A 21,143-nucleotide genomic window follows, 5' to 3' on the forward strand; every position below is an offset into this window, starting at 1 on the left:
AACAGCACCCTTCTCCCCCAGTTGTGGTGACCAGAATATCTCCAGACATGACAGAATGTCCCCTGGGGGCACAGTCACCCATTGAGAACTGCTGCTGACATTCACTTTTGCTGTTGTTAAGTATGATTCTTGCCACTTCTCTTATTTCTATTTTCCTGGTGCTGGTTGTGTGAAAGTTGCAAACCTTGGCTACTTCTCATCTTTTTAATGTTGTGACTCGGTAGGAATCGGTGAAGCAGTAAGGAAGGCCGTGCACAGAGCGTGGTGTGTAGAGCGTGGTGTGTGTGTGTGAGTGTGACATTCATTCCCTGGGGAAGAATGTGAGCCCTGTTCCCGCTGGCCCTCCTTCTGCACCAGCATTAAATCTACAGCCAGGATCACAGACAACTCGGGGCAAATCACTGGGCCACTCTGAACTCACAGCCATGGCAACGGCCATCCGCAAGTCCGAGGACAAAACGTGTTTTATTTTGTTGTTCTGCACAAAAGGTTCTAGAGATACTGGAGACAAACTGGCCATTGAGAGTGAGAGGCATTGATGTAGATTCCTTTCTCCCTACTATGTGGTTTATATTTAAACTGTCTTAGGCTAATGCACACTGGAGATTTTGTGTGAATCAAAACCTAAAATTCAAAATTCTCTTTAGCCACCAAGACCAGCTAAGTGAAGGCTTACAACATTATTAACCTAAGAGGTTCTGGGGGTTTAATGGGAGGTATTGAGAATTACTAGCAAAATGTGCTAGAAGGCTGGTGTTGACTTTTTTTTTACTTGAGTAGATCATAGTCATAAAAAAATGCTTTCCTTTCCTTTTCTGGTTCATGTTAACCAATGTTGTCCTTGCTGGTTTGAAGCTTGGGAAAACTTGAGTGTGGATTTATGGGGTATCCAAGAAAAGCATTGGCCTTCCTTAGCTAGCGTGAACTTGAACAGTGCGATGCTCTGCCGATGCTTGGCACCACCTCCACACTTCAAAACACCAGCCTTGCCTGTGACTTCTCACTCTGGGGACAGCCTGAATCACAGACCTAGTTCCTTTGTCTTTTTGGGCACACTTAGCCCCATGGCAGGGGGGGATGGAGGGGAATAAATCTGTTTTCTCAGACCCCATCTATGGTGTCGCTCTGAAGCATCTTTGTCAAAAATTCTGAGGTTAAGAGGACTTGCTTGGCTCAGAAAAAGCACTCTGGTTGCACTCTTTTCAAGACAGCTGAACAACTTGGAACATTTTGTTTTCTTCTTTGCAGCCCCTGGAACATGTCATTTGATTTGCTAGAGTTATGGCCAAGCTCAGCAGGCCACCTCTTAAGGGAAAACACCAAACACGGTCAAACACAAAACAGGCACTTCACACGGGCTCAGGACGCCACTCCTGTGACTGGGAAGATGGGACTGTTGACTAGAAATGGGCTCCTCAAACTCTTGTACACACAAGTCACCTGGGGCACAGGCTTGTTAAAATGCACATTCTGATTCATCTGGTGTGGGGTGGGGCCTGAGATTCTGCATTTCACGGGCAAGTTCCCTGTTGAAGCCGATGCTGCTGGTCTAAGGACCACTCTTTGCAAACAAAGGGTCTAAAGTACTTTTAACTGATAAATGGTCCACTCGTATGTTTTCTTGACATTTGAAAGTTTTCATTGATGGTGTCCAGTAGAAGCTGACAGCATCCATCTTTAGCTCTTTGTGAGCTACAGACCCACGTATCCAATGGCCTACCAGAAATCCTCCCTTAAGATGACATCCAATCAACTCAAACTCAACGTGTCTAAAAGGAAACTCAACATCTTTATCCTCAAAGCCTAGCCCTGTTCTGGCCAACCTAGCTCAGAGAACAACACAGCGTCCATCCAGTTATATGTGCCATTTAGGAGTCATCTTTGGTACTCACCAATCCATCTCCAATTCCATGATCAAATACACACCAAGTTGTCCCCATTTGACATCTTAATCATCTCTTGGACCCATCAGTTTCCCCCACTTCTACCACCTTTGCCCTGGTCCAAGCTCCTGTCTTTTGTGTGAACCATTACACTGGGTTCCTACTCATCTCCACTTCCATTTTTCCCATCGCATCAGCCCCAGTGGTGAAATTTTGCAACCCCAGTTTGTTTCCTGTGGTTAAAAATGCTCAATGGCTTCTTATGATTCTAGAGATAAAGTCTAGAATCCTTACGGCAGCCTAAGACCCTACGTGGTCTACCTCTGATAGACCCCTCCTGCCTTCTTTGTCCCACGCTCTGTTTGCTGTGTTCTGGCTTCTTTCATGCCCGGGAAAGCACCCTCTTTTCAGCCATAGAGCTTTTGTTCCTTATGTTCCTGAAACACCCTCCCTAACCCCTTCTTCTCTCCCTTTGCCTAATTAACTCAAGTTCATCCTTTATATTTAAACTCTGGAAGCCGTGCCTGCTCCCTCCCCAGAAGCCTAAGTCAGTCCCCATAGTTTACTCTCCTAGCACCTCTGAGCTTAGAACCATATGGTTACTGTTTCCCCATAGACTACGCGCGCCATTAGAGTGTAGACCACGGCTGTCTGAGCTCACCATTGAGTTCCCAGTGCCCAGCGAAATGCTTGTGACATCGAAGACACTCGGTGCGTATTGATCGGTCACTAACGGAATGAAATGGAATGAGTGACTAGACAGCTGCTCCCTTCTTCCTAATGCTGTCATCCTTACCCGTATCTGTTACTCTGCCTGACTGACAGCTTCCACTAAACACCACCTTTGAGATAGCGCAGCACCCAAAGTGATGGAAACAGCAAGGCTCTGGGAAGAGTGTCTCTTGTTTGAGTAAGGGCCGAGCTGTGCCTTCAGATGGGCCTGTTGTGCATCCAGCTGTATTACTGCCCGTAAGTTTTCCCTATGTTGTATTTATTACACGAGCTTCTCACATTGGCTGGCAAGGTCCATGGGAGTTTTATTTGTGCGTGTGGAGTGATGACCAATGTGGCGACTTCTGTTCTATAGGAGCCAGAGTTCCTATAGCTGCAAATACAACCATCTGCAGATAGACTCTGATTCTTTGATGTGATTCCCCCAAATTCCTGAGTCCCTGGTTTTCCCTGCTGTTACAAAACCAGACCCACAGCATGGGGTATACGGAGTCCTTGAGAGAGAAAAATTGGAGGGAAACTAGCCTTGATGTAGTGCTGAATTTGGGACTGAACAGCAGCATTCTTCTAACCCCACTTGTCTTTCTGAGTCAGGAAGCAGCTGTGATATTTCCTTTGAAAGCAGCAGAATGCTATAACCCTTTGGATGAAAGACTTTTGAAGTGGTAACTGGATTTGGAAGGATGAGTTATATTGTTAAAGGGCAAGTGTGGTATGCCATGGCCCCTAACATAACTCCAAATGATGAGAAAGGATATAGATACAGATATATCCTTTCTCGTGTATACATATGTAAAACAAAAGTATTCAGATTAGATGTCAATTGCACCGTGTCAGCTGTATTCTGCATATGAGCTCTTTCTGTCGCAAGTCTTTCCTAATCCCTCTCCAGTATGAATTATGTTCCTTCTCTCTCCGCTCCCCCACCCACCATCCACTGACTCCCCGGCAGTCTATATCTTGTGTACTATAATGATTAGGTTATGTGTCTGCCTGCAGGGTTAGACTGATCTCCTTGAAAGCAAAGATTTCATAGTTGTATCCCCAGTGCCGAGTACAATGCTTAGCACCCAGTAGGTCTTCAAAAAATACTGAATTAATGAAACCCAGAGTAAAACTCAGTTAAAACCCAGGTCATGTTACAGAAAATCAAATATGTGGCAGGTGAAACTGTATCTTCCAAAGCAGTGTTCTGTGATGATAGAATGTTCTCTATCTGTTCTGTCCAATAGGGTAGCCACTGGCACATATGGCTGCTGAGAATGTGAAATGTGGCTTGTGGAACTGAATTTATTCTTTTATTTTATTTTAAACAATTTAAAGAGCCACATGAGCTAGTGGCTACCTTATTGGACAGCACAGTTGCAAGGCCACGTATCTCTATCCAATAGGGACCTGATATAACTTTATTAGCTAAGGAAGGAGGCATTCATCTTGTTCCTTACCTCATAGAGACTGAGAGTGGGCGAGGTTGTGAATGGTACAATGCACGAAGGCCTATTTTATTTTATGTAATGGGACACATCAAGGCTGGGGATTTCTCTTGGTTTGGGGGCCTGGAAAGAATTTGGACGTCTAGTTGCATTCTTCCACCTTACCTCAGCCCCCAGAAAGCCAACTGACAAAATAAGATTGAACTCCCATCATCTTTGTTCACAAATGTCAAGTGTCTGTGAACTCTTTAAGCTACTGACTTGCTAATGAACTTGAACTGTATTGTGCATTGGTTCCCATTTTAAGTAGTTTCATAAATCCATTTCAGGGAGGTGGGTCTTCATAAAAACAGCTCATCATCTTCTAAAAGAAAAGGAAATATGCTTCTTTATGAAGTCCTGACATTTTTTTACTTTCCAGTGAACTGAAGTCTGGTAATGTGCTGGGTAATGTGGTGGCTTTGAGCAAATGCTAGTTTAAAATGGGATGCTCATCAAAATGGAAAAGGCTCTCTCTAGAGGTGTTTTATGCTGGGCAGTCATTCCCGTGTACTTCCCCATTTGGGGAAGAGAAATGTAGCTGGCTTAATGTGCTTGCCTTGAGTAATGAACTGCTCTTGATTGCTGCTCGCCCTCATAATGCATTCAGGGTTCGATTTCCCTGACACGCCATTTACTTAAGGGTCTGGATAATATAAACAGGGACGGGAGGTCAGGGAGGTGGTGACATTATCCTGGGGCTAGCACTGTTCTACTGAAGCATAAATGTCTCTGAACTGAAAGTGGCACCTGGCTTTGCCCCTCAGGGAGGTCTCCATGGCCATCTCAAGTAAAAGTTTATTTTAAAAATGAATAAAAGTCTTAGTCTTCTCAAGATGAAGAGTGGATTGTGGCTCTCTCCCCTCCATTTCACTTCATGGATGCTCATTTTGTGTGTTTTTTTTTTTTTTTTCCTGTTCCTTTTCTTTCTCCAAGTACTTAAATGTCATCCACCAGTTCTGGGTTCTTATTTGGAACATATGTGTCAGGGAAGGGGACAGATGGAAGCCGGGGAGGAGGAGGGTTATGAATAAACTGCTTGCGCTGCTGGGCTGGGGGACGTTTTTATTCCAAAGTTAAGGTAATTTCTGATATTGACATGAATTAAACTTGAGGGGATCTACTCGAGTGGATCTGGGTGACTGTACTTCTAGGGACCAAAATACCCATCACCTTTCCAAAATGGTCCCATTCATGTTTTCCTGAATGCAGCAACAGTACAATTACTGTACTTGACTCTTCTGGTTGCCCAGAAGGTAAGGGTTCCAGCAAAGCCATTGGCTGCTACACAAAGAGACACTTGGAACCCCAGCAGGCTGAGGTCGGGGGGACTCGATGGTGGCTTATCTTCTTAGACCTGCAGCTTCACTGCTGTCCTTTCTTTTGACTGTTAGTGGAATGACTGCTCCGCATCGTCACTCGAGCAGGTCCCTCCACCAACCCTGGGTCAGTCGGGAAGCTCTAGAGTTGTGACTTGCCGCATAATTATCAGTGGCTGCTCTGCCACTCACCCGGAGCGAATTAAGCTACGTTCCCTCTTGGAGCCCCAGGGTCCTCACCCACAGAATATTAGATGATGACAAGGACCCCACCAGCCCTCCGGATGCTGCTCTATTACCCATAGAGTCTGAGAGGGAAGATGGAAGAGTAGAACCTTCTCTGCTAATGTGTGTTCATGAAGACCAGAGGTATCTTGCCCGTAACAGCTGCCTTGTCTCTCCCTTGGGTCCAGGTTGCTTCGAATGCTGCATCAAGTGTCTGGGAGGCGTCCCCTACGCCTCTCTGGTGGCCACCATCCTCTGCTTCTCTGGGGTCGCCTTGTTCTGCGGCTGTGGACATGTGGCTCTTGCAGGCACTGTGGCGATTCTTGAGCAACACTTCTCCACCAACACCAGTGACCATGCCGTGCTGAGTGAGGTGTAAGTACCTGCTTTCCTTTAAAAATGGATTTCAAATGCAACTACCCCACGTTTTCAGAAAGACTGCAGCGTGCTCCCCCGCAGAAAGCTGATGCTTTTCATGACGGCTCACTGTATGCAGATAGAAAAAGGTCCACGAGAGAAGGGAAAAGAAAGGGCCAAGAGTGCAGCGGGTGTTTGGGACCTCACCTGGGCATGGCACGGCACGGCGCGCTCCTAGGACACTGCACAGTGCAGCAGTGGGCGTGGGGGGCTGTAGCAGGGCGGGAGGTTGATGCTGCGTCAGATCTTCACACCAGGGTCACCATGGTCCCCAAGGAAGAGGCGCCCTCCAGTGTTCTCACAGGGAATGACCACCCCCGGAGCATAGGCTCCGTCTAGGACTGCCCTCTAATTCTGCGGGAACAGGACTCTTGGCGTGAATCCTTCAGGCAGAACAAATCCCCGAACATCTTCCCGTGCAGAAAAGGGGGACTTTGGGGGTTGAGCCCAAAATCTCTGCTTCCCCATTCTGGAATCATTCTGAGTGGAGTCTCAGCAGCTCCCGTGCAGACTGTCCTAGCTGCGCAAGCCCAGCAGCAGCGTTTCTGTTTCCTTCATACCCTCTGCCCCTTCTCCACTGCCTTCATGTGCTCTTTTTCTTTCCTTGACTCGCGAAGTCTCACAGTATTTAGGGGTCTTGTGATTATAAGGAACTTTTCCACCAGGCTGAAAAGGGCACGAGTGAATGTTTATGGAACAACGTTGAAATCTTGTTGGAAGAGTCCTCGGGGCATGTTCTTTTTCGGCTACTCGTGAATGACGCCCAAGGAAATGAGCAGGGGCAGTGGGGGTTGTGAGGAGGATCCTTAATGCGCACAACTGCGCGGAGTGACCGGAGTCCTCACCGCAGCAAACCGGGGAAGGGGTTGCTGTAACTAGCTAGTGAGCTTGATAATTAGCTAGTGGCTCTCAGACTTCCAGGAATCTTTAAAAATTCCCCATGCCCGTGCTTTGCCCCAGACCAATTAAGTCATAATCTCTGGGGATAGTACCCAGGTACCAGTATTTCCTAAAGCTCCCCAGGTAGTTCCAGTGGGTGGGCAAAGGTTGAGGAACAGTCACCTGGATCCCTGTCAGCTTTCATAGGACAAAATGAGTTGTGAAAGAACTTTCCTTAAGAAAGCCCTGAGTGCGCGCTTACAGCGTTAACCATTAGGCCTGGTTGGGAAGCATTTGATATGGCGGGAGGAACATGTTGTCCATTGGACCAGAGTTCCAATGCTGACTCTGCCACTAGCTCTGTATCCTCCCTCAATGCCTGTGCTTACTTATTTACAAAATGAGCGTTCTAACCCTCAAGGCACAGGCCTTGGGTATTATAAGATTACAGCTGGGCCTCTGTCGCTGACCCAAGGGACAACTCCCTTGTCTAGAAAGGCTGTGCACCCAACAGTGGGCCCACCTTGGAAGAAAGGCCCTGGGTGCAGTGGGGTGGGGTGGGATGCCTGTCTGGAGTGCCCCAGGAGCACTGCAGCCATCAGAGGAGCAGGGGACACCACAGGAACACCACTCTCATGTCCTCCCTCCAGAGGCTGGAAACACTGTCTTTTCACCGGGCACTGGATTTAACTTTTTTAATCCTTACCCAAGGAGTGGGGGTATTTTTTCCATTGATTTTAGAGAGTGGAAAGGAGGGGGGGGGGAGACAGAAACATTGAAGTGACAGAAACACATGGATTGGTTGCCTCCCATACGAGCACCAACCAGGGGCAGGGAGCGAACCTGCGACGCAGGTACGTGCCCTTGACTGGGAATGGAACCTGCAACCCTGTGGTGCATGGGCCCATGCTCTAGCCGTGAGCCACGGCAGCCAGGGCTGGATTTAACTTTTCAAGCTCTCTTCTTCCTTTTCATAGAATCCAACTGATGCAGTATGTCATCTACGGGATTGCTTCCTTTTTCTTCTTGTATGGGATCATTCTGTTGGCAGAAGGCTTTTACACCACAAGTGCAGTGAAAGAGCTGCATGGGGAGTTCAAAACCACTGCCTGTGGCCGATGCATCAGTGGCATGGTGAGTTCGCATCTCAGGTTGTCTAATACACGGCCAGAGCCACACGTCTCTGTACTCTGTAGCTGGGGAAAGCTACGAGGTCACAGAGTGGAGGGAGAGTCCATGAGCCACATACAGGCACAACTCGGAGATACTTCAGGTCTGGTTGTAGACCACCGCAAGGAAGCAAGTATGGCAGTAAAGGGAGTTGTGATCTTTTTGCTGGTGGAAGGTCTTGCCTAAAACGGACACCTGTGAAGCGCAGTAAAACTAGGGTATGCCTGGAGTGTTCTTAATGTAGAGTTAGGAATTTGAAAATACCTTCAATATATAATAAAATCTGTGGCTGGTAGTATTGAATGAAACATTTCCCTTATCAAGGTATAGGTAATGAGGGTATTGAAGGTTTTTCACATAGAAAGTTCCTGAAACCGGACACGATGGGTCTGGGCTGCCTGTCACTACTTGAGCCAATTAAGCAGAGACAAGGATGAATCAATCATATGAGCGTTTATTCCAATAATGCCAGCAGTATGGGAGAGCAGCAGGTCACCCACATAAAATCTGCTCTAACCTGCCCCCCATAAGCAAGCTGCTTATATTGGGTAGAGAGACAAAGATTACATGGCGAAGTGGGCAAAAGGAGTAAGGACGGTTACAGGTTACAGGCAATGCGGGCTGGGGTTGCAAAGGGCGGGCGCCTCCAGGACTCCATGGTTTTGGGAACAAGGTTGTTGATCTTTCCATGATGATAAGCAGTTCTTGGAATAGGAGAATGGGCCAAGGTACCAGGTTAACGCCGACGTCTTCCCGTATCCCAGGGCGCACAACGCTCAGCCTGGTTACAATGTGCTTTCTCTGATCAGAACAGAAGCAGCATGGTTACCAGACCATGATTAATCTTTCTGCCCCTAACATTCCCACGAAGAAAGGACATAACTTGCATATTGTCTCCGTGCTCCTCTTCAGGTCTTGAATGTGGGTTATGGCCAGGAAGACTTACCTGTGCTGGCCGCTCCATGCCCTCTGAGTTTCCCTCCGTGGTGTGGCTCTCTTTATAACCCTGTCTTTTAATGAACTCTTCTTAAACTTTGTCCTCTAGACCAGAGGTCCGCAAACCTTGTCTGCATGGGGCCAGATGGCAATCGGTTTAGGCTCTGCAGGCCACTCACAGTCTGTCACTAAGGACAGAACTCTGAATGCTGGAGGCCACCAGTATAGGAATGTCCCCACGGCCCTCTCCACTGGGCACTGGTTGCCCTTGGGGCCCTGAGCACTGCTCACCAAGCAAAAAGCCACCAGCCCTTTTAAAGTCGTTGTGGTATTATCAGAAAGTAAAGTTTTTTCTGGAGGGCCACAAAAAGAAAGCCTAGTCTGGAGCAGCCCACCCACAAGCACTGGGGAGGAAGCCTGTGAAACTACTGAAATCTGCTTTGAATACTTTTAGAAATGCTTCCGAAGTGTAAATGTCCTTGAGATCAAATGCAGTTCCTGCAGTTTCCTGGGATGACCAACAGGAGGTGTCCTGTCCAAGCCCACCCCAGGCCTACCTGGCAGATGGAGGTATTTCCTGCAGTGTGGAAAGTTAGATGGAACCTTCACATCTTCAGCAGCATCTTAAAAACTAAAAAGCTAAACTAGGATTCTAAACCTTCACCCACACACTCTGTGGGTGCGCATTCTGAAAATATAAATACCACACTGTGTTTGAAACAGCCTTTCAAAGTTCTCTGAAAATTGGTAGTCAAGGCAGGTTAGGAAGAAACTAAAGCAATGTGGTTGCATTCTTCCTGAAATTGCCCATAGCAACATGTGGGTGAACACCACACTTTTGTCCTAAGCCAGGGCTTTGCTTGCAGAGTTGCTGTGGATCTTAGATGAACACAACGGGGGGGGGGGGGGGGGGGGGAGATGAGCATCTGATCAGATTCACTGCATTAAGCTGTGTTCAAGGCTATTTTAAACTTTTCATATAGGTTCAAGATCTAATGCTTTTAGTTATTTCACAGGATCACAAAACTAGTGAAGTTCCTTTTGAGAAAGGGCTTCCTGTATTGCTATTACAGCACCCATTATGTAAAATAAAGGTGATTTGGGGGAAATTAATATGAAGTTATAATTCAGGTTGCCAGTGAAACCACCCAGACACTGTCCCACGGTAAGTACAGAACTGATATTTAAAAAGAATGCCACGTGGGAGGTCCTGTCACTAATTAGCTCTGTGACCTTGGACAAGGGAGATGATCTCTTGGGGTCTCGGGTTCTTGTTAGTTAAAAGGCCTTTTAACTTGGCTTCAGGTAGTAACAGTCTCCATTCTTAGCCCTGGAGAGTGTGACCACCCCGCCCCAGCTGCCAGCCCTTGGTTCTCCTCTCCCTGGTCACTTTGCCTGTTGCTTCTGTGGCCCGGGTGGTGCCCTGAACTGCATACATTCCACAGGTTCAGTATTAGGTGGGAGCTGCAGAATCATTCCTCCCCGGGGGTGCACCTTGCCAGGATCACTGAGTGTTTGCTCTTTCCTTTTCGGCTTAGTTTGTCTTCCTCACCTATGTGCTGGGAGTGGCCTGGCTCGGCGTGTTCGGTTTCTCTGCAGTGCCCGTGTTTATGTTCTACAACATATGGTCAACTTGTGAAGTCATCAAGTCACCCCAAACCAACGGGACAGCTGGTGTGGAGCAGATCTGCGTGGATATCCGACAATACGGTACTTCCTTTAACCCCCCGTTGATGTTTATGCCCTTGTGCGTGTGCCTGCACCTCAGTTACTACAGGGGCATCTCTAAACCATCGTGATCTTTGTCAGACCTTCTTCTATTGGAACAGTGTGTACTCCTTCCCTCAATACGCTCCATTTTCTGAATGGAAAGACGGTTTAGGGTCTTAGTTGTTCAAAGGTGCCATTCAAAATTTCCTCAAGTCTGTAGCCAAAAAAATTTTATGAGAAGCTGCTTCATAATGCACTTCAAAAAAAGGCTTCTGGGTGCCCACTATGAAAGGGTTATGCATTTCTCCTTCTAGTTTTTCTGTTTTGTACCATCTTCCTGCCCATCCAAAATAGTGCACACACTGTATAATCCAATTAACTTGTACATCCAACTCTGCAAAACAGGTCTTTTTTAAATAACCAACTGCTTAAATTTCATCTATACTGAAAAATAAAAGTCATGAGAACACATTCTATAAAAGCTGGCTATTGGAAATAGGTTCAAACATATTTTCAAAGGAACGGGCCCGTCCCAATAGGCACTTAAGGTTGGTTCATTCTGACAAGCCACAGAAGGGGCCATGGCTGTGCCTGTCAATTAATTTGAGGCTTGATTTCCCTGCTGAGTGAGAGAAGGCAACGTCCCCTATGTACAGAGTTTAATTAGTGCTTCTAGCCAGGATGGCAAGAAATCCTGTTCTTGGCAGAACCAACCAGGGGAAAACAGCTTTTCATTAGAACTGGAGAGGAAGTAACTGTTCTTTCAGAGCTTTGAGAGAGAGAGATGACTATTTCATTTCTGTTGCTTGTTTTTCCCCATGTGGCTTTCCTCAGCCTCTTACCTTAGGACATAATAGGGAACTTGCCTTAAATTGCCCATCAGCCTAATAATCTCTTCTCATGCAGACCAAGGCTCAACCACACTGTCCTTTTTTTTTTTTTTTTAAATCCTCACTGGAGGATATTTTTCCATTGCTTTTCAGAGAGTGGAAGGGAGAGAGAGACGAAGACATCCATGTGAGAGACAGACACACATCAATTTGTTGCCTCTTGCACACACCCTGACCAGGGCCAGGGATTGAGCCTGCAACCCCAGGTACCTGCCCTTGGCCCAGAATTGAGCCCAGGACCCTCCAGTCCGCAGGCTGACGCTCTAACCACCGAGCCAAAGCGGTCAGGGGCCACACTGTCCTTTTTGATAGCCTAAAGTATTTGTAAATTAATGTCTAAATGTATATCATTTCCTTATTCTTAAATATTTGCGCTACAAATTTTCGGTCATTGTAAACCATCTTTTTAAATCTGTATTTGAAATCCCTGGTTTCGCTGACAGTTTAAAGACTCCTCATCTCCGATTTTTCTGAAGCATAAAGAGTCACACTTGGCCCACAGCAAGGATGGGGGAAATAAGGAATTTTTCAAATCCGCCTTCCTCCCCCCCTGGGAGAAGTGTAAGTTGAGCTGTGTTTAATATTTAAGCACTCACCTGCTCATTAATGGCAAAAAGAGCAGCAGCGCCCAATGGGCAATGTCACTGCAGGGGTGGGGGGGCGGTTACAGTGAGAAAGACCACAGACCACGCTGGCCCGACTCTTGATGAAGGTCAGTGTTTTCAATCCCAAAGTATTTTTAAAACATCTGTAAAACACAATAAAAAGGAATATAAAAGCAAAGATACAAAATACAAGTCCAAATTACAGAACATCAACATACTCTGTCATCTGCCATGTAACGGTGTAAGCACAAACTCAATTTTGGAACTTATCTCACGGAAAACCACTAAAAGAGCTTGAGCAACAAGGCCCCAGACCAGGGATTTACGGGGAAATGGACTTGACCTCAGCATGGAGAAGTGCTTTATGAGGGGTTGTCCTTCAGCTGTTATTCATGGGAGGGAAAACCTCACTTTGAAAATCCATTCCTATCAGGTTAAGACTAGTTGACTCTGCTCATGCCCGATAGTCCGAATGGAACCTGTTAATTATTCCAAAAAGCCTGTTCTGCAGAGGGCAGATGTGTTCACTGTTGGTGAAGAGCATGGCCTACAACTGCACCGTGATTGGCGTCCGAAGTGGTGAGCACAAAGCACTGCAGTTTGCACGAATACCTAACTCTCCACTGGGATTCCCTTCACAGGTATCATTCCTTGGAATGCGTTCCCAGGGAAAATTTGCGGCTCCGCCCTAGAGAACATCTGCAACACAAATGAGGTAAACCCTTCTCGGTAGGAGGCGCACACACATGTGGCACAAATAGGAGTCAGTCAGTCCTGAGGAGCAAGCGCCGGAGCAATGGCTCTGCACTTTTAGAGTGAACTGTATGCCATCACCAGTCCCTAGAACGGGGCCCTTTCACTTGGCCCTCCCTCTCGGTGACGTTTTCAGCAATCAGAAAACTTTCTTTGGGAAACAGTTTGGGATTGCTCCCAACCCTGCAACTCTGAAAATATAGAGAGACTTCTCTTTCACCTTCAGATAGTTTCTCAAACTAGGACATTTGTCACAGAACCAATGTAAATTAATTTTCAGAGAAAAGAGTCCCCTGTATTTGCACATAAGCCAAATTTTTATAAATCAAGTCACAGTTAATCATTTATAGTTCCAGAGTGACTGCTGTTATTTCTTAGTCAAGCTTAATTGGCAGTAAATCCTAACACAAACACACTTCGCTTTAAAATCTCCAGGCCCTGGAATATTCTTCAGGCACTGGTTTATAACTGTTCATAAAATCCTTAAATGCACTAACTCGCAGAAACTTGCATGTGGAAGAGAATCCTCCTGTTGCTTTTAGACAGCAACCAGTTACCAAAATAATGAGCCCCTGCCGCCCTGGCTGCTTGGTTTGTGTATCCACAGTGTGGACCGGCTCACAGCGGGCTCCCGACCGTATGATACACTGATGGCGGAGGCCCAGCCCCCACTCCCGTGTCACTTGTCTAGGGTATCAAAGTTCTAAAAGCCACCAGGTGCCCCCAGCGGGGCTTGGCGTGCACACCCACACGCAGCCTCGCAGGGGCAGCGGCAGCCTGCGCTGCGCGGGGTGGAGCCAGTTCATTCCAGGGAAGGCTTACGCTGCTGCGCTCTTCTCTCCTAGTTCTACATGTCCTACCACCTGTTCATTGTGGCCTGTGCCGGAGCTGGTGCCACCGTCATTGCCCTGGTGAGTACTGGCCTGAGGCCTGGCCTGGTTAGCTCCCCCTCCCCGCAGCCTCCGTAATGACAGATTTCCCTTCCAGCGAGCAGCCCTGGGACTCAAGGTGAGTTCACTTTCACCTGTGTAACCTACCACCTGTGTAGACGGCAGGGTGTACGAGCTGGCTGTCCTGGCCCCGACTTCAGGGAATGTAAACTGGATCCTGTGGAAAGAGAGGGCACCTATACCTGGCACACGTGTTTACTAGGACTGGGACACTGCACTGTGGCTTATTCAGCCCTTCCTTTCATGACGTCAATCACGGACAAGTGGTCACACGAGGCCTTACCCTTTCACTTTCCCAAAGGAAACGTGCTTATATACATACATACTTGTACTGTTGATCTTGGTGTGCACAGTAGTTATGCTCAATAATGAACACAGAGCCACTGCTCCTCGGGAGAATGCAGGATTAGGTTTCTGCTAGCCTCTGGTCACATTTTTTGTGAAACCGATCAAATAGCCCTGTGTTTGTGATTCCGTTCAAAGGCATCTCGTGTAGTATACGTTGTTGATTTGCTCCCACTGAAGACCTGGCTGACCGCACTACGCCTCATACCGGCATGAAACTCACTCGCACATGTCTGAGGCAGCTCACCACCTTTTGGCACTTAAAAACACTGCAGCACTTCGAGTAGGAACATTAAAGTGGTCACAAGAATGCAAAACACATGGCACTAAACAGACTGCAGAAAGGACACCTGTGTACAGGCTGAACCAGAACAAGAAGGCAGTGTCACCCTGGTCGAGCTCCGCTGGGAGCCGAGACCTATTCACCACTCTGCACATGTCCATGGGTGACAGTGAAGGTGCTGTGAGTGCTGCTGTGGGGGTTACAGAGGAATTTTAGTACGTAAGCAAATTCACAAATATGGAATCTGCAAATAATGATCAGCTGTACAAACACGAATAGGGGTGTGTGTGTGTGTGTGCGCGCGCGCATCGATACATAATTTGGGAGGGCTTGGTTTGAGATTTCCAGAACTCAGATTGGTAGGGCAAGGGGGACATCACAAGTCGGGAACGAGTCATTCCCAGCTTCCCCACCCTGAAGCCCTTCTGGCCCAGGCAGCCCATGAAGCGAGAGCGCCTGTCCGGCTGAACAGCAGGCAGGAGGGGACTAACTGCCGCCGAGTAGTTTGGGAAGGATGCGGGGAATACGGCGCCCTTAGTTGCATCGTGCGCTGCTGACCCACAACCATGTCTTGTCATTCTTGAAGCATGTCCCAGTCTTTTGAATGAACGTACGGAGGCCTGGTGTGTATGTGACATGAGAGGTGTGTGTGCTGGACATGAGAATCGTCCGTGGTGCCGCTAAAGGGGAAAAGACGCACCTTAGGCTGGCCGGCCCCCCCGCCTCTGTCTCACTGTCCTGTTCTGTTCTCTTCCACCAGCTGATCTACATGATGGCTACCACATATAACTATGCGGTTTTGAAGTTTAAGAGTCGGGAAGATTGCTGCACTAAGTTCTAATTGCATAAGGCCCGTAAGGAGCTGTAGGGCGCTGCACGATGTAGCACGAATATCACTGGCACCCAGACTAAAGCAGAGTCTAGGTTTCTGCAGTTTTGTACCAGTAATTTGTAAATAGCTTTAGTCAACTCATTCCACATGGGAGATTAATAAGATGACTTACCGCACGCAAATTACAAAATTAAGAGATCTGGCTACTTCCACATTTTGAAAAGGATTCAGTTATTTACTGACAGTGCTGAGCAGCCATTAAAAATTAATTTTCTTGAACCTAAACTCTGAGCAGTATCGCTAAATGAAGTATTAAAACTCTGACATACCTGCAGTTTCTGTTATTTTCACTGGCTTGATAACCAAGTTCAATGGTGAAAATGAAAACAAGTGCCGAAGATGAAATGGAAGAGAAGCATCTTAGTCTGGATTTGTCAGACTCCTTCTGGAAAATATTTTACAAATATATTTTAAATTTAATTAAGATTTTTTTACAATTACATAGTTCACTACCAAATAAATGCCCCTCAAATTTTGAAGAAAAGTAAAGACCACCCATTTGTTTCCTGTGATAAAAGGCCTTCTATGTATGGGTTCTTTTTATTTTACATAACACAGTCCTTCCTAGCAGAGCCCACAAAATCGAAACCTTAAGTCGTTTTGGTGAGTACTAAGCGATTCCTCCAAGCCAGTTCTCACACTGCACGTAACATTTTAATGGGAAGAGAAATCGTTGCTGCATCTGAAAGTCTCAAGTATGTTGAGAAGGAAATATGAAATAGAAGGAACTTGAAATGTAGATTTTGCAGGAAAGATGGGGGAAAAGTGTTGACCACATCAACTGGAAAGAATGCCAATAAGGATTTTTATACTTTTGAAATGAAATAATGGCAGTTACAAAATGGGAAATGTAGTTTTACTACTAAAAAATGTGTTAACATAGAGACTGACTGACTGCTTTGCTTATAGTTTTTAAGTGTGGTTTTCACATTCACTTAATTTTTCCATGTTAAATATGTAGTTTTTCATTATTTACTCAAAATAAACATTGTTCACACTTTTAGGCCTTTTGGGTTATTGATTTTTATCCACAGATAAGAGCGAGCTTTGCACCGCACTTATTTGAAAATAACCACCAGCGTGTTTCTGAACTTCTGTATCAGTTTTTATAATTACTCTCTAAATGGTAAACACCCTATTGTGTTTTATTTTTGCTTTCCCTTAACAATAACTGTGGCCATTTTCCAAGTGCATTGTGCCTGTGTACTAACTTCTCTCCAGCTTTTACTACTGAGCCCCCTAGTAGAGCATGCTCTCCGTGCCTGGGTGCCTGGGGCCGCCCGCACAGTGAGCATTAACCCGGAGTACCCCGCCCCCGGAAAGGCCAGCTAATCCGCCTCGCCTGGCAGCTTGCTTTCCCCTGACCTGCTCACTAGCCATCATGCTCACCCTTCTTTTCCAGATCCACTTCCTCATGATACTGTCTTCTAACTGGGCTTACTTAAAGGATGCCAGCAAAATGCAGGCTTACCAGGAAATCAAAGCAAAGGAAGAGCAGGAACTGCAAGATATCCAGTCCCGGTCCAAAGAGCAACTCAATTCTTACACATAAATGCTTGCCCGAGTGCTTCGCCGACGCATTGACAGCTCTAACCAACCATCAGACAGCTGCTCTGCAGTCCAGATGTTTCCCACCAAACAAACTCATGTAAAACTACAAACACTTCACTGTCTCAAGCTGCTGGGATGTATTTCTAGGAAAACCTTCCAGTAGGTAAACCTTTTTCTTTAGAACAGATATTGGAGGTTTCAGGTTAGCCATTTTAAAAGGCAACACTTTGACAAAATGATTGTTCCTCTTTGTCAAATTTGTGGCATGTTCACAGTTATTGCTAGAGCAGTCCTGCCGAGATCGGCATTGAGAATATGGCATACTCCTCCACAGGGGCCAGCGATATGCCAGCATCAAGGGCTGCGGCCATCAATTCATGTGTGCCATCTGTCCTTAAATAGATGAATCTAATAGGGAATAAAATGGAATTGGTGTGAAGTTCCATTTCTGACAGCCGGCATTTACTAAACTGTGGCTCAAAGATAACGTGATTCTTACAATTAATTAGGACACCTTAATTTTATGATCCAATCGGAAATCATTTTTTCAATAATGCTAAAATATGCTACTATAATTCTGCTATACCTACCATTAAAGAAGCTGAATTCTGACTCCTTGACAAGCTTTCCGGAAGCAGTTTTATAAAAGACCTCATTTTAATAGAATGACTCACTTGTCATCATTCTTCTTGGGAAATAAATGTCAGCTCTGCCTTAACGAGTATTTGCTATAAATTTCTAAGAACTCGTATCACAACAGGAGATCCAAAATCCTTCACAGAATTTTTTTCGACAATTTTCTTAATTAAGAAGTGTTACCTTATTAAAATGACCACCATTCTAAACCATTTTTATGTGGTCTGAAAAGTGAGTTTACAGTTTCATACCAACTATCTAAAACCTAATTACAAACAGACCACAGGCCTCCTACTTTTATAGACTTGAAGACTTAAGTAATTTAAATTAGGGTAGGTATTTATTTCACTTTTTCTTGAGTTTCCTGGAATAATAAAAGTTCGATGTTCAGCAAAAAACAACCAACTGCTTGAGTTTAAGCCATTTTCAAAAGCAACTTGCCTTCTAAATCGTTGTGTTGCAGAACATTAAGTGACTATAGGTATTGGGTATTAGTGATGGTAAACTTTGTGTTTTCTTTATGAAACAATACATGTAACTGTTGGGTGCATCAGTGCTTTTTAAAAGGGGCTGCATAATATAGGGTTAACTATGTATATTCATGTTAAGAAGTAACTTGTGGTTTGGCTGTTTCCTGGATTTTAAAACATATACATGTGCAGAAATGTTTGGCAATGAAAGGAAGCGTACCTTTATCAATATGCTATTAAAATTGAACATCAAGTACATTTCCTTTGGATTCTTTCTGTTGTTGTTAATGCCTAAACATGCCTATTTGGACCTTGACTATTTTTTCAGTTGGGAGCTCTCCTCTGTGTAGAACGGTTGTTCCAGAATAGCTTGGTGATGTGCTCTCTGTTGCATGACAGACTTCCATGTTTTCTCCAGCAGTGCAGGTGCTGTTTGAGTCCAGTGTTCTAGAAGCAGTGTCTAAAGCCTAATTTTACTTTTCTAATTCTGGTAGCTACTACCAAGAATGAAAGTTTTGTTCAAGTAGTCTAATATTTTTTATGTAAAGAGCATTAAATTTTGCTATGTATAAATTTTTGTAACCTAACAGTGAATCAATATTTTCTATCCGTGCCAAGGGCTTCCTGTAGTTCTATTCAAGTGTTACAATAAATATTTGTAGATAATAGTCGATACCTGTGTATGCTTATTTTAAAGATCTATTTAGGTGGAAATAGTTGTGGATGTACTAACAGAAATGAAATAAAATTATAGCTTCATTCAGCTGCCTTTTGACATACATAAATACTATCTTTCTCCGTCCTCAGTATGGTGTCATTTTAAAATAATATGCATAATCAAGATTTCACATTCGTATGAAATCCAGTTTCTATGAGGGTGCTACACGTTTCATTTCTGACAAATCTCTTCTAAGCCACAGCAATTTGAGAAAGTGATGTCATCCACTGGGCTGTATTTTACATAAAGTACACTTTATAGTTCTCTGTGAAAAGTATAGAAATTTTCTGACTAGCTTCCATCAATGAAAGCAATATACCTATGGGATGAACACAAACCTTAAGTTTGGGGGAAGTACAAGGAACCACCTTCATGAGTGTCCATGTGTCATTAAACCCGAGGTATAAAATCTACTGGAAGGGGATGTATTTGGGAGTCATTATAAAGATCTAGAGCTAACAGTATTTTCTAAAGCAGCCGAGCTAAATCAGCTCCCTAAGATTTCACTTTATAACCTGCTTCAACGCCTTCTGTCAGCATGATCACACGTTTGCCTTTTCTCCCTCTCACCTTTCTCAGTGCAGGACCAGCTTCTGTCACTGTTGCCACAATGGCATTTCTAAGTGAGGCGCTGCCCCGGATCACCACCCTTCCTTCAGTCAGCAGAACCAACCAGGAGCCCAATTAGTCTGCTATTTGTCACACTCCACTTCATACCTTCTGCTTACGGAGCATTTGTGCAATGATTTCCTAAGTTACATGAATCACCTGGATAAGTTCTGTGAAAATTGTGGCTAGATAATAAAAAAAGACTGCAAGGGATCTTAACAGCAACCCTGGCACAAATGGGAAAACTTTAGAGTGGGGAGCATTCCTCTAGTTATACCATGTCTAACAACTTTTAAAAGATAAAAAAAGGTCTCAATTTTAGGGGAGGCATCTTCTCATTTAAAAACCAACAAGCAAAACTCTTTAAGTCCATTAAAAAATAAGGACCTGAAGATTTAGAATGAATAAAACTACAGAAAGCTTTAAGGAAATAATGAAAATAGAAGTCAGGTTTGCCAGAGAACATTCTTTTTCTAAACTGCCCCAGTAATCTTCCTTGCTGTTTTGATATTTAAATATTGTTTCCTGACTGCTGTGGCTCAGTTGGTTGAGTGTTGTCCCGTACACTGAAAGGTCACGGGTTCAATCCCTGGTCAGGATGCATATGGGAGGCAACTGATGGATGTTTCTCTCTCACATCAATGTTAAATATATGTAAAAAATATAAACATTATTGTACCCACTTGGGCAAGATTTAAAGAGACTCACCTAGGGGATCTTCGTGAGGCAAACGAGACAGGCTGCAGGGGGTCTTGCATTTTGAAATCTGCAGTCATAGGCATTCTAGCTGACGTGCCACCTGAAATGCTACGTAAGAAATGACTTACTGCTCCCGGCCGGCGTGGCTCAGCGGTGGAGCGTCGACCTAGGATCCAGGCAATTGGGGTTCAATTCCTGGTCGGCACACGCCCGCGTTGCGGGCTTGATCTCCAGTCGGGGCGTGCAGGAGGCGGCCGGTCAACGACTCATCATTGATGTTTCTATCTCTCTCTCTATCCGTCTCCTTTCCTCTCCCTGAAATCAACAAAGACATATTTTAAAAAAATGTATTATTCTTTAAATGGACTCTGCCCTGACATAGAGTATTAAGAACAGTTAGAATTTAGGTTGAATAAAAAAAAAAAAAAAAATGAACCTATCAAACCCCAAGCTAGAAAACACAGTATACAATCAGTTATTTAGACAAGGGCTTTGAAATACAAGGTGGGGGGAAAAACTAAGTAATAATCTAAAGTATTAAGAAGGCCTGGGGAGGGGGTGGGAGTGGGGACAAGGGGTCAATGGGGGAAAAGGGCAGGACATCTGTAATACTTACAACAATAAAGTTTTTAGAAATAATCTGGAAAATAAAAAAACAAAGGAAGTTATCTGAGGGTTCTGGTCCGAGATGGCGACAATAGGAGACTCCTGAACTCCTCTCCCATGGACACACTGAATGTACCACCACACATGGAACAAGGTTTTCTGAAAAATCCAAAACTAGCTGAGCGGCTCTTACACGACGTGAACGAAAACACATCAGGACAGGCGGAGACATGCTCTCCCCAGGGCCCAACCCCAGCACACCCCACACACTCGGGAGACACCGCCTGCCCACCAGGGTCTCCCTGAAGAGCAAAGGGTTCGCACCCCACACCCAGTGCCCCAGCCGTCAAGACTCCCACCTCAGATGGGCCCCGGAACACCCAGCTCTTCGGC

The 21,143-nt window shown here is 45.3% G+C and overlaps 1 protein-coding gene across 7 annotated transcripts in view; it reads left to right on the forward strand.

The window, feature by feature from the left end:
- Positions 1-18,881, forward strand: part of GPM6B (glycoprotein M6B) — a 128,652-nt gene extending 109,771 nt beyond the window's left edge. For 3 of the 7 annotated variants that reach the window (XM_081125203.1, XM_081125202.1, XM_081125201.1), the window contains 6 exons: positions 5,820-6,006; positions 7,905-8,061; positions 10,572-10,743; positions 12,880-12,953; positions 13,837-13,902; positions 16,864-18,881. In XM_081125203.1, the coding sequence (XP_080981329.1) occupies positions 5,820-6,006; positions 7,905-8,061; positions 10,572-10,743; positions 12,880-12,953; positions 13,837-13,902; positions 16,864-17,013 (806 nt within the window). In that variant the 3' untranslated portion in view covers positions 17,014-18,881. Of the gene's footprint in view, positions 1-5,819; positions 6,007-7,904; positions 8,062-10,571; positions 10,744-12,879; positions 12,954-13,836; positions 13,903-15,329 lie in introns of all 7 variants that reach the window. The other 4 variants (XM_081125207.1, XM_081125205.1, XM_081125206.1 and 1 more) reach the window with 2 other exon arrangements.
- The last annotated feature ends 2,262 nt before the right edge of the window (positions 18,882-21,143 follow it).

Source organism: Miniopterus schreibersii (assembly GCF_964146895.1).
Source record: "Miniopterus schreibersii genome assembly, chromosome: X".
NCBI classification, from domain to species: Eukaryota; Metazoa; Chordata; class Mammalia; order Chiroptera; family Miniopteridae; genus Miniopterus; species Miniopterus schreibersii.